This window comes from Oryza glaberrima, chromosome 4, assembly GCF_000147395.1.
Source record: "Oryza glaberrima chromosome 4, OglaRS2, whole genome shotgun sequence".
NCBI classification, from domain to species: Eukaryota; Viridiplantae; Streptophyta; class Magnoliopsida; order Poales; family Poaceae; genus Oryza; species Oryza glaberrima.
Genome location: NC_068329.1, coordinates 20,979,534 through 20,991,572, shown reverse-complemented (window position 1 = coordinate 20,991,572; position 12,039 = coordinate 20,979,534). Strand labels below are relative to the sequence as shown.

The 12,039-nt window shown below is 50.7% G+C and overlaps 2 protein-coding genes across 2 annotated transcripts; both read left to right on the top strand.

The window, feature by feature from the left end:
- The first annotated feature begins 1,843 nt into the window (after positions 1-1,843).
- On the top strand, positions 1,844-3,894 carry LOC127769891 (cytochrome P450 71A9-like). Its single transcript, XM_052295551.1, has 2 exons — positions 1,844-2,791; positions 3,088-3,894. The coding sequence occupies exons 1-2, from the start codon at positions 1,883-1,885 to the stop codon at positions 3,715-3,717; spliced, it is 1,539 nt and encodes a 512-aa protein (XP_052151511.1). The 5' UTR covers positions 1,844-1,882; the 3' UTR covers positions 3,718-3,894.
- A 5,094-nt stretch (positions 3,895-8,988) lies between these two features.
- Positions 8,989-11,669, top strand: LOC127769890 (cytochrome P450 71A9-like). The gene is made up of 2 exons (XM_052295550.1): positions 8,989-9,918; positions 10,940-11,669. The coding sequence occupies exons 1-2, from the start codon at positions 9,016-9,018 to the stop codon at positions 11,591-11,593; spliced, it is 1,557 nt and encodes a 518-aa protein (XP_052151510.1). The 5' UTR covers positions 8,989-9,015; the 3' UTR covers positions 11,594-11,669.
- Positions 11,670-12,039: the final 370 nt, after the last annotated feature.

Here is a 12,039-nt window from a genome sequence, read left to right as displayed (position 1 = left end):
TGGAAGGTACTGTAACATCAAGTCATCAACTGGTGTGAAACTGTGAACTGTGTGCAGACCACATGCTACTGTGGGTGTGTTTAGTTCACGTTAAATTAGAAGTTTGGTTGAAATTAGAATGATGCGACGAAAAAGTTAGAAGTTTCTATGTGTAGGAAAGTTTTGATGTGATAGAAAAATTAGAAGTTTGAAGAAAAGTTTGGAACTAAACTCGGCCTGTGTTACGCATGAATTCAAATGAGGAATCAACCTCTCAAATTCGTGCTTAGCTTTTACGGAAGGGATACAGTTTGCATTTTGAATCTTGAATACTCTAGTCATCCCATTACCTTTCTTACCCATTACAACCTCTGTTTCTTAATATATGATTGAGTTGACCTTTTTAAATTTGTTTGACTATCCAAGTTTTTTCTACGAATATTTGTGCAAATAGATTAAACATGCTAGACATGTTTAAAGTGTTTTGATGACGAATGTACTGGTATTCTTTTCGCTCTAATTAAGTAACTAATTGAATAAATATTGTTGGTTTTAGTTCAAGAAAAAAAAAGCCATTCGTGTTATTTATTAAAAAAACAGATATACTTCCTCCGTTTCACAATGTAAGTTATTATAACATTTCTCACATTCATATTGATATTAATGAATCTAGATAGATATATATGTGTAGATTCATTAACATCAATATGAATGTGGGAAATACTAGAATGACTTACATTGTGAAATGGAGGGAGTAGTACTTTACACCAACCCTTTTCTATTTTAGTTTATAGAGTAAATGAAGTAACACTATCAAAAGTCAAAGCTATCAGCATCTCGCTTCTTTTCATTTTTGTATTCTCTTTTCTATGTCATTGAAAGATTAAACCTGATATGTTTACATCGACAAAGAAATGATGATTTTATGTTGCTCTGATACTAAAACAAAAGTATTCCCTCCGTTCTAAAATATAAGAGATTTTAGATGTGAGTAAATCTCTTATATTTTGGGACGGAGGGATTAGTTAGTCGTCACTAGCGGGTAGGCTCCACACAAAATAAACAAGAAACGATGCATATATTTCTAGCGTATTTATTATGCTTTGCTACTTATCATAGATACGGAATACATCATACATGCATTAACTGATTAAAAGGATAATGCTTATAAACTCTTACTGGTTGAGCCACAGCTAAGGCCTGGTTTAGTTCCCTAAATTTTTTTTTCCAAAAACATCACATCGAATATTTGGACACATGCATGGAGCAATAAATATATATTAAAAAAATAATTGCACAGTTAGGGGGAAATCGCAAAACGAATCTTTTGAGCCTAATTAGTCCAGGATTAGCCATAAGTGTTACAGTAACCCCACATGTGCTAATAACGGATTAATTAGGCTTAAAAGATTCGTCTTGTAGTTTCCAGACGAGTTATGCAATTAGTTTTTTCATTCGTGTCCGAAAATCCCTTACGACATCCGGTCAAATATTCAATGTGACACTCAAAAATTTTCTTTTGGTGAACTAAGCAAGCCATAAGGGGCCGTGGAAATATGAACGAAATAATCAAAGAAAATTTATGATGAAAACTTCTATAATTGTCTGTTTACAACTTCCCTCTCTTAATATGAAACATACGCAAGTCTTTTGGGTATTAAAAAATATATTGGCTGTTTAAAAAGCCAAGTTGAAAAATAGGTTATGATAAGAAAACCCTCAAACTTAAATTCAAACTACATTTCAAAAATTAATTATTTGACTACAGCAACAAGCAAACAAAGAGTCAATAATTCTGATAGAACAGACAAGCCAAATAAGATATCTCCTCCTGACATGACATACATATAGATAGATAAACTCAGCCGCCCTAGAGACAAGCTAGAGAACAACCAAGACAGCAATGTCCATGGCGTCTCTCCAAGCTCCTGAGTTCCTTGCGTCCTGCCTCCTCCTCCTCGCCACCATTCTCCTCTTCAAGCAGCTTCTCGCGCCGTCGTCCAAGAAGCGCGCCGCCTCGCCGTCGCTGCCATGCCCGAGAGGCCTCCCTCTCATCGGCAACCTCCACCAGGTCGGCGCGCTCCCGCACCGCTCCCTCGCCGCGCTCGCCGCCAGGCATGCGGCGCCGCTCATGCTGCTCCGCCTCGGCTCCGTGCCGACGCTCATCGTCTCCACCGCCGACGCGGCGCGGGAGCTGTTCCGGGACAACGACCGCGCGCTGTCGGGGCGCCCGGCGCTGTACGCGGCGACAAGGCTCTCCTACGGCCAGAAGAGCATCTCCTTCGCGCCCGACGGCGCGTACTGGCGCGCCGCGCGCCGCGCGTGCATGTCGGAGCTCCTCGGCCCGCCGCGGGTGCGCGGGCTCCGCGACACCCGGGAGCGCGAGGCCGCCGCGCTTGTCGCGGCCGTGGCGGCCGCCGGCGCCTCCCCCGTCAACCTGAGCGACATGGTCGCCGCCACCAGCAGCAGGATCGTGCGGCGCGTCGCCTTCGGCGACGGCGACGGCTACGAGAGCATGGACGTCAAGGCTGTCCTCGACGAGACCCAGGCTCTTCTTGGTGGTCTCTGGGTCGCCGACTACGTGCCGTGGCTCCGGTGGGTGGACACCCTCAGCGGCATGAGGCGGCGGCTGGAGCGGCGGTTCCACCAGCTCGACGCGCTCTACGAGCGCGTCATCGACGACCACATCAACAAGCGCAAGCGTGCATCCGACGAGGAAGACGACTTGGTCGACGTGCTCCTCCGCCTCCACGGCGATCCGGCTCACCGGAGCACGTTCGGCAGCCGCACCCACATCAAAGGCACTCTCACGGTACCTGTACATATTACGTACATGAACAAGAAGAGCACGCTGTGATATACGTTTTCCTGGACATGTTTTGGAAGACGCATATGCGCGAATACTCTATGAGACGGAAACTAGCGACACGTTTCTTATCTCGCTAAATTTATATCGAAAGCTCTGCGTGTGCGTAAAATTCGTGAGCATCAGGATTTAAATTTTAGTAGGTGAAATCATGCACCTATTACTACACCACCACACCGCTGATCCTTCCTGGTTTTCCTGCACATGTTGATCAATCGAAACCGGAATGTGTGGTTTTGCAGGACATGTTCATTGCCGGGAGCGACACGTCGGCGGTGACGGTGCAGTGGGCGATGACGGAGCTCGTCAGGAACCCGGACGTGATCGCCAAGGCGCAGCACGAGGTGCGCCGCGTCGTCGCCGCCGGCGACAAGGTGCGGGAAGCCGACCTCCCGGAGCTCCACTACCTTCGCCTGGTCATCAAGGAGACCCTGCGGCTCCACCCGGCGGCGCCGCTGCTGGTGCCACGGGAGACGACGGAGCCGTTCCGCACGGCGCACGGCGTCGAGATACCGGCCAGGACGCGCGTCGTCGTCAACGCGATGGCGATACACACGGACCCCGGCGTCTGGGGCCCGGACGCGGAGCGGTTCGTGCCCGAGCGCCACCGCGACGACGCCGACGGCTGCGCGCAGCAGCACGACGGGTTCGCGCTGGTGCCATTCGGGATCGGGCGGAGGAGATGCCCCGGCGTGCACTTCGCGGCGGCGGCGGTGGAGCTGCTGCTGGCCAACCTCCTCTTCTGCTTCGACTGGCGCGCGCCGCCGGGGCGCGAGGTGGACGTGGAGGAGGAGAACGGGCTGGCGGTGCACAAGAAGAACCCTCTCGTGCTCATCGCCACCAAGGGCAAAAGGAACACAGGTGGCCATTGACGACGAAGACATGTAACCTTGCTGGTAGGGTAATTTTATCAGAAGGTATATACAACATGTGTAAAAGGTAGGATTATAAAATTTCTCTTGATAGTATTATAAGGATATGTTCACTTTGTTACCACATTCTAACAAACTAAACAAATTATTGCATTGCTGTTCTATCAAAATTTAGCATTTCAAAAGTTTCTTCTTATATAAACACTACCAAATTTTAATAGGGCTACAAACTAAATGCAACTAATGCTATGAAAATTTGACAACATTAAAATGTGCCAAAATTTGGTAATGCTAAATATCGGTTAGGTTGATTTCAGCAAAAACTGAAGAAGCTCTAAGCACTAAATCATCAGTAAGAAAGTTTATTAATGCTGCTCCCATCAAGACGGAGCTCAGACGTATCCGTACTGAGATACCACAAGTTCACATAAGGCAGAAGCCACGGACTCTGGATTCTGGAACGGTCTCGGTCGTTCCGGATCGGATGGGTACGTATGTCGCCCTCAGAAAGATGATGACACTGACTGTTGCATTTGCCAAGAGCCAATGGGTTGCGTTTGCGTCCCCAAACTTTCACAAAAACGGCAGTCCTCATCCATCCCTAGAGTTTAATTCTTTTTTGGGACTGAGGGTGTAGCCTTCCTGGTGAGAAATGAAAGTACTACTGGTACAAGCAACTAGAACGGGGAGCATATGGAAGCCGTCGTGAAGTTGCCCCGGTTCCTACTAGCTCTCTCTCTCTCTCTCCTGTTTCCGGTGCAGGATTGGGTAAAGACAGTACAGGAAGCGGCGGCGAGCGTCGTGCGCACGGGTCGCCTTCGAGGTACAGATAAACGGATGGTCGTCCCGGTCGCCGATCGCCATTGGTTTAACCGTCGCGATCAGGTAGGAAACGCGGGCGCAGCTGGATGGCTTGGGGCAGTGCTGGTGTTGGACCGCCAGAGGCCAACATCAACGTGCAGAATACGGCCGGAGTTTGTGGAGAATTGCGAGACGCGTGTGCACGCACGATCGACGCGCAGGTTCGGCAAAGGAATAAGTTCACTTTAAGTCCCTCTATTCGTTGCTCATTCCGATTATCGTCTCTAAACCTCAAAACGGGTATTACACGTCTCCAAACTTACGAAAACCGGCACATAAGGTCCTAAGACGGTTTGGATAGCGGTTTTGGCTGACGTGGGGCCTACGTGGCTAGTTTAACTAGGTCTCCATGCCACGTGGCACTGACGTGGCGCTTAAGTGACAATTCGATTTGAAAAAAAAAATACCCGTGGGACCCATAGGTCAGTTACATAAAAACAATAATTAATAAAGGTGGGCCATGTGGGCCCCACATGTCAATCTCACTGCCCTCTTCTTCCTCCTCGCTCCCCATCTCCCCTCTCTTCTCCTCTCTCGGGTGCGACGGCCGACGGACGGGGGCCGCCGGGGAGAAGGGGCGGCGTGCGGCGGTGGCCGCTGGAGGAGGAGTAGATGCGGCCAGGGCGCCGAGACGAGCAGCGGCCGGCGGGGTGGATGGCGCGACGGGCGGCGACCGGCGGGGAGAAGGGGCGCCGGGACGGGCGGCGACCAATGGGGAGGACGACTGACGAGCGGCGGCCAACGGGGAGAATGCGTGGCGCGCGTGACGACCTGGGCGACGCCGTCGAAGCGCCAAGCTCCCGCCATTGCCGCCGTCTGCTCTGCCCCTCTGAGCTCTACTGTTGCATGTTTTTACGGCTAAGGCTGTGCTTAACTCTTCTTCGCTTTACAACCTGCGGCTCCTTTGAAGCTTTTGGGATCTTTGTGGATGGGTGTTTGCACTGGCCAGGATCCACTAGTTTCATGGTGGCCATCTCTTCCTTAACCATCTCCATCATCTTAGCAAGACAGACGTTGATTTGCCAGCCATTCAAGTGCTCCATCGTTGAAGGTTGGCTGCTCTTCGGATTCACCCTTCCTGTTGTTCCCTAACAGAGGAAACCATGCTGGGTTTGTCATTCGGGTTGAGTTCGGACCACCTGCACAATTTCGGGTCGATGTTAGAGCTCCTCATATTCAATGATGAGCCTCTTGGGGATCTTTCGCTGAGTCCGGTGACGCACACACCAAAATCTACAGCTAAGCAACAAACCTCAGTCTTGTGCCGTTTCCGTGGAGGCAGCCAATGGGGATTAACGGTTTGTCAAGCGGAGTGCACATCTTTTGAGGCCAAGGGTAGCAGTCGTCACGGCTTCGCCGCAGATCCCTGTCGACTTGCTCCTTTTTCTGTTGTTAGGTTATTTCAGGAAGATTGCTTCCGTAGTTCAGTTAACCTTCCCTTCTCAGGGGTGGCTCTTTTGATTTCTGTTTTTATCCTTGGTTATGTAATGGGGTTTATCCCCTAATTCTGTTCTTGCTTAATAAAGTTGATGTGTTTTCAAAAAAAAAAAATATGCATCAGCTCTGGAACCTGGACAAGAGGCAACAGCAGCAAATTAATAGAGTACTAATGGCATGAGATTTTTTTTTTCAAGAATATGCAGAAGAATTGTGAACTTTGCATTGAATTTAGAAACAAATTCATAACATCAAAAGGATACATCTTGTGGTGTTTCACATACATACCCTGAGAACTGCAGGGATGTAGAATGATTCACTGGGTGAGGAGACAGTCTGATCATAGTACTCCAATACATCGGCCTGCAGAGCTAAAAAGTTCATCATATTAACCATGTATTATTGACAGTACTAATCATGGAAGTTGATCAGATCAAGGTTCAAATAATGAACTTTGAATAACTGATGGTGAAGTTAAAAATGATTTTGGAAGCAGAGAAGCTAACCTTCGCCATGAATTCCAAACAAATTGCAACTTTGGATGATATCGTCGGATCAAGTTGAGGTCACCGACAAGAGAGATCAAGAACAAGGCCCCTGAACACGGACAGACCGTCACCGTCGATCGCCGCCTCGTCGTCCTCCCCATCGACGAACACCACGGCCTCTGCCACCTCGTCCTTCTCCACGCACTCGTCGTCCTTGGGCACGGTCGGCGTCCTCCAACCACGGCGCCAGGAGCCCATCGCCGCCCTCCCCCTGGTCGAACACCACCGACTTAAAGACCACCGGCGCGAGCACGTCGTTGTTCACAGTGTTCGTTGCGGCGAGGATGGCGACGGCTCGACGACATCCACTCGCCCCCGCTTCAGCCGCCGCCCGCCCCGCTTCGCCCCTCGGTCCGCCCTACTCTGCCTCCGCCACCGCTCCGCCAGCTGGAGAGCGATAGAAGAGGGAGAGAGACGATAGAGAGAGGAGGGATAGAGAGGATGAAGTGTGGGTCCTCATGGACCCATCATTTTTTATTATTTGTGTGTGCGACTCACATGTGGGTCCTACGGGTATTATAATTTTTTGCGGATCTAATTTCCACGTCATTGACACGTTGTACAAAGACCTAGTCAAAAGGAGCTACGTAGGCGCCACCTTAGCAAAAACTGGCCGCAATACTGCTGAGGGACCTCGTTTAAACGGCTTTGAAAGTTGGGGGGACCTATCATACCCGGTTTTGCGACCAAGGAACGAAAATCGGACTGAGTGACAAATAGAGGGACCCAAAGTGAACTTATTCCTTCGGCAAAGTGGTGGCAACGTGTGGAACTAGCCGGCCGCCCCCGCCTGAGTATTGTACCATTGGTATAGATGGCCATAAGGCCCGAGGCCCGAAGGCCTGGCCCACGGCACGACATTTTTGCCCGGCCCAAAACGGCACGGCCTGACTTGGGTCGGGCCCATGCCGGCCCAGCCCGACTGCCGGGCCGTGCCTGGGCCTCCCCACCGGCACGTTGGGCTGGCCCGGCACAATCGGGCTGGCCCAGCACGATGGGCCGGTAGGCTAGGCCTGGCACACAAAGTATAGGGACTAAAATAGACATATAAATTCATGGTCCAAAGAATAGGGACCTAAAATAGACTTAATAAGCTATTAGTATATCACAGCCAAAGAAGAGGGAGGTAAAATAGACTTTTTTAGCTATATATATCACAACCCAAGAGAAGGGCGAAAAATTAGACTTATTGTGAGAAAAAGCACGATAGACCATCGTGCCTTCGGGCCGGCCTGGCACAGCCTGAGTCGTGTTGGGCCGTGACTGGGCCGTGTGTGCGGCCTCCGGGCTGGCATGGCACGGCCCGGTGCGTCGGTCAGGCCGTGCCGGCCCAACAAGCCTCGGCACAGGCACGGCCGGGCCTGGGCCGTGCCATGCCGAGCGGCCCATATGGCCATCTATAACCATTGGCAACAGCAAAAAATATACTACGTACAGAGTAAACTTGGATAAAAACGGGTCATGGGCCATCGCGATCGAGATCAGACAACGCAGGCTGGCAACGGGGCGCGAATGCATGGGTCGCCCTCAACATAATCGAATGGTTAATTGGTTCGGTTGATAATTGTCATGGGTTGCACGGGAATATATTCTATACACAGTCTTTTACATGTATATACAGTGCGTACTAACTAACAATTATTGAAGAAAATTCTAAGAAATGTTTTACATATATTTTTAATACGACCCTTGATGATGAATTGGATAAGTTGTAACATGCCCTGGTTGAACGTCGCCGTGGGTGCGAGCGCTGTTGGCACCACCTGCTGTTGTAGCGGCGGCATGGAAGCTACCTCTTCGTGAAGATTTAACCTGATATGTTTACATCGACAAAGAAATGAAGATTTCATGTTGCTATGATACTAAACAAAATACTATAAATCCTTATACTTTGTGAAGGAGGAAGTAGTTAGCTGTCACTAGCGGGTAGGCTCCACACAGAAAAAACAAGAAACGATGCATATATTTCTAGCGTATTTATTATGCTTTGCTACTTATCATACATACGGAGTACATCATACATGCATTAACTAATGAAAACTATAATGCTTATAAACTCTTGCCGGTTGAGCCAGAGCTAAGAGGCCGTGGAAATATGAGCAAATTAATCAAAGAAAATTTCTGATGAAAACTTCTATAATTGGCTGTTTACAACTTCCCTCTCTTAATATGAAACATACGCAAGTTTTTTAGGTATTAAAAAATATATTTGCTGTTTAAAAGCCAAGTTGAAAAATAGGGTATGATAAAAGAAAAACCTCGAAGTTAAATTCAAACTACATTTCAAAAATTAGTTATTTGACTGCAGCAATAAGCAAACAAAGAGATAATAATTCTGATAGAAAGTCAAATAAGATATCTCCTCCTGACATGACATATATATAGATAGATAAACTTAGCCGCTCTAGAGAGTAGAGACAAGCTAGAGAACAAGTGAACAACAAAGACAGCAATGTCCATGGCATCTTTCCAAGCTCCTGAGTTTCTTGCCTCCTGCCTCCTCCTCCTCGCCACCATTCTCCTCTTCAAGCAGCTTCTCGCGCCGTCGTCCAAGAAGCGCGCCGCCTCGCCGTCGCTGCCACGCCCGAGGGGCCTCCCTCTCATCGGCAACCTCCACCAGGTCGGCGCGCTCCCGCACCGCTCCCTCGCCGCGCTCGCCGCCAGGCATGTGGCGCCGCTCATGCTGCTCCGCCTCGGCTCCGTGCCGACGCTCGTCGTCTCCACCGCCGACGCGGCGCGGGCGCTGTTCCGGGACAACGACCGCGCGCTGTCGGGGCGCCCGGCGCTGTACGCGGCCACAAGGCTCTCCTACGGCCAGAAGAACGTCTCCTTCGCGCCCGACGGCGCGTACTGGCGCGCCGCGCGCCGCGCGTGCATGTCGGCGCTCCTCGGCGCGCCGCGGGTGCGTGAGCTCCGTGACGCCCGGGAGCGTGAGGCCGCCGCGCTCATCGCGGCCGTGGCGGCCGCCGGCGCCTCCCCCGTCAACCTGAGCGACATGGTCGCCGCCACCAGCAGCAGGATCGTGCGGCACGTCGCCTTCGGCGACGGCGACGAGAGCATGGACGTCAAGGCTGTCCTCGACGAGACCCAGTCTCTTCTTGGTGGTCTCTGGGTCGCCGACTACGTGCCGTGGCTCCGGTGGGTGGACACCCTCAGCGGCATGAGGCGGCGGCTGGAGCGGCGGTTCCGCCAGCTCGACGCATTCTACGAGCGCGTCATCGACGACCACATCAACAAGCGCAAGCATGCATCCGACGAGGAAGACGACTTGGTCGACGTGCTCCTCCGCCTCCACGGCGATCCGGCTCACCGGAGCATGTTCGGCAGCCGCACCCACATCAAAGGCATTCTCACGGTACGTGTACATATTACGTACCTGGACAAGAGCATAGCACGCTGTGATATACGTTTTCCTGGACATAGGGAAGACGCGATATGCGCGCGCGCACCACTCTCACACCGCGCGGATATGTCTCCTAACTCGTAGACGGAAACTAGCTACACATTTCACATCTCACTAAATTTTTGTCGAAACCTAGGATGGTGTATGTGGTATTAACTATATTGCCATGTAGAACTTTTAACTTATGTGGCACTATATTAATTAAGAGAGTGAAAAGAGGAAGAAACTGGGTCTCATGCAAGACACAGCTTCAACACGAGAATTTATGCACTAGACACTATCAAGTTTTGCATTGGGAGAGAATAGTGTCTTCATAATAGATGAAGAATAAATATGATTGGTAGAGAAGAAAGATGATGTATTTATTAATGGCCCACTTTAAGAAACCATGGGTTGTACAGTATAGTTTATATTGTGATGTTTTATTGACATGGCACCATAGACACTACTTATAGACACTATGGGTTGGAACTGCCCTAATCTCTCGGGTGGACGTCCACCCGTTTCTTGCATGCCGCCTAAATGATAAGATAGATTAACATGTAATATATCATCTCACAAACATGTAAGTTCAAATTCGACTTCTACGAGTTGTAATAAAAATAACAAATTAAACTCTAACTAGTATACGTATATTCACAGTTAAATTTGTTATCTTTATTATAACTTGTAGAAGTCAAATTTGAACTTACATGTTTGTGAGATGATATATTACATATTTACTTATCATGTCATTTTTTTTGAAAATTTTTCATAACTATTTAGATGACATATAAGAAACGGGTGAACGTCCACCCGAGTGTTTAAAACAGTTTCCCCTCTACGTCTGTGTAAAATTCGTGTGAGCAATAGGATTCGAACTTGAGTGGATGAACTGGAGTCATGCACCCAGGACTCCAACACCACACCGCTGGTGCTTCCCAGTTTTCCTGGACGTGTTGATCGATCGAAACCGAATTGTGTGGTCTTGCAGGATATGTTCATTGCCGGGAGCGACACGTCGGCGGTGACGGTGCAGTGGGCGATGACGGAGCTCGTCAGGAACCCGGACGTGCTCGCCAAGGCGCAGCACGAGGTGCGCCGCGTCATCGCCGCCGGCGGCGGCGTCGACAAGGACGGCGCCATGGTGCGGGAAGCCGACCTCCCGGAGCTCCACTACCTGCGGCTGGTCATCAAGGAGACACTCCGGCTCCACCCGGCGTCGCCTCTGGTGCAACGGGAGACGACGGAGCCGTTCCGCACGGCGCACGGCGTCGAGATACCGGCCAGGACGCGCGTCGTCATCAACGCGATGGCGATACACACGGACCCCGGCGTCTGGGGCCCTAACGCGGAGCGGTTCTTGCCCGAGCGCCACCGCGCCCACGACGCCGACGGCCAGCAGCAGCACGAGCACGACGGGTTCGCGCTGGTGCCGTTCGGGATCGGGCGGAGGAGCTGCCCCGGCGTGCACTTCGCGGCGGCGGCGGTGGAGCTGCTGCTGGCCAACCTCCTCTTCTGCTTCGACTGGCGCGCGCTGCCGGGGCGCGAGGTGGACGTGGAGGAGGAGAACGGGCTGGTGGTGCGCAAGAAGAACCCTCTCGTGCTCATCGCCACCAAGAGCAAGAGTAACAGAGATGCTCATTGACGATGCAGGCATGTAACTTAGGGAGTATCATTACTATGGAGTATATATCTAGTTATCAAAAGTGATACTGTAAAAATTTAAGCTCGGTGGGTTCCCGAATTTCCTACTTCCAGCTCAGATAAACGCAGTAGCTGTGTAGCCGTCCTGGTGAGAAATGACAGTACTACTGGTAGTACATTACAGAGAGGGCCAGCTAGAACGGGGAGCATATGGAAGCCGTCGTGAAGTTGCCCCGGTTCCTACTAGCTCTCTCTCTCTCTCTCCTGTTTCCGGTGCAGGATTGGGTAAAGACAGTACAGGAAGCGGCGGCGAGCGTCGTGCGCACGGGTCGCCTTCGAGGTACAGATAAACGGATGGTCGTACGTCCCGGTCGCCGATCGCCATTGGTTTTCCCGTATGACCGTATCTGGATGGCTTGGGGCAGCGCAGGTGTTGGACCGCCAGAG

Excerpts from the sequence above, each read along its gene's own strand:
- LOC127769891 (XM_052295551.1), top strand. The coding sequence starts at position 1,883 with ATGTCCATGGCGTCTCTCCAAGCTCCTGAGTTCCTTGCGTCCTGCCTC. Across the intron at positions 2,792-3,087 it reads ACATCAAAGGCACTCTCACG|GACATGTTCATTGCCGGGAG; the intron begins GTACCTGTACAT and ends GTGGTTTTGCAG.
- LOC127769890 (XM_052295550.1), top strand. The coding sequence starts at position 9,016 with ATGTCCATGGCATCTTTCCAAGCTCCTGAGTTTCTTGCCTCCTGCCTC. Across the intron at positions 9,919-10,939 it reads ACATCAAAGGCATTCTCACG|GATATGTTCATTGCCGGGAG; the intron begins GTACGTGTACAT and ends GTGGTCTTGCAG.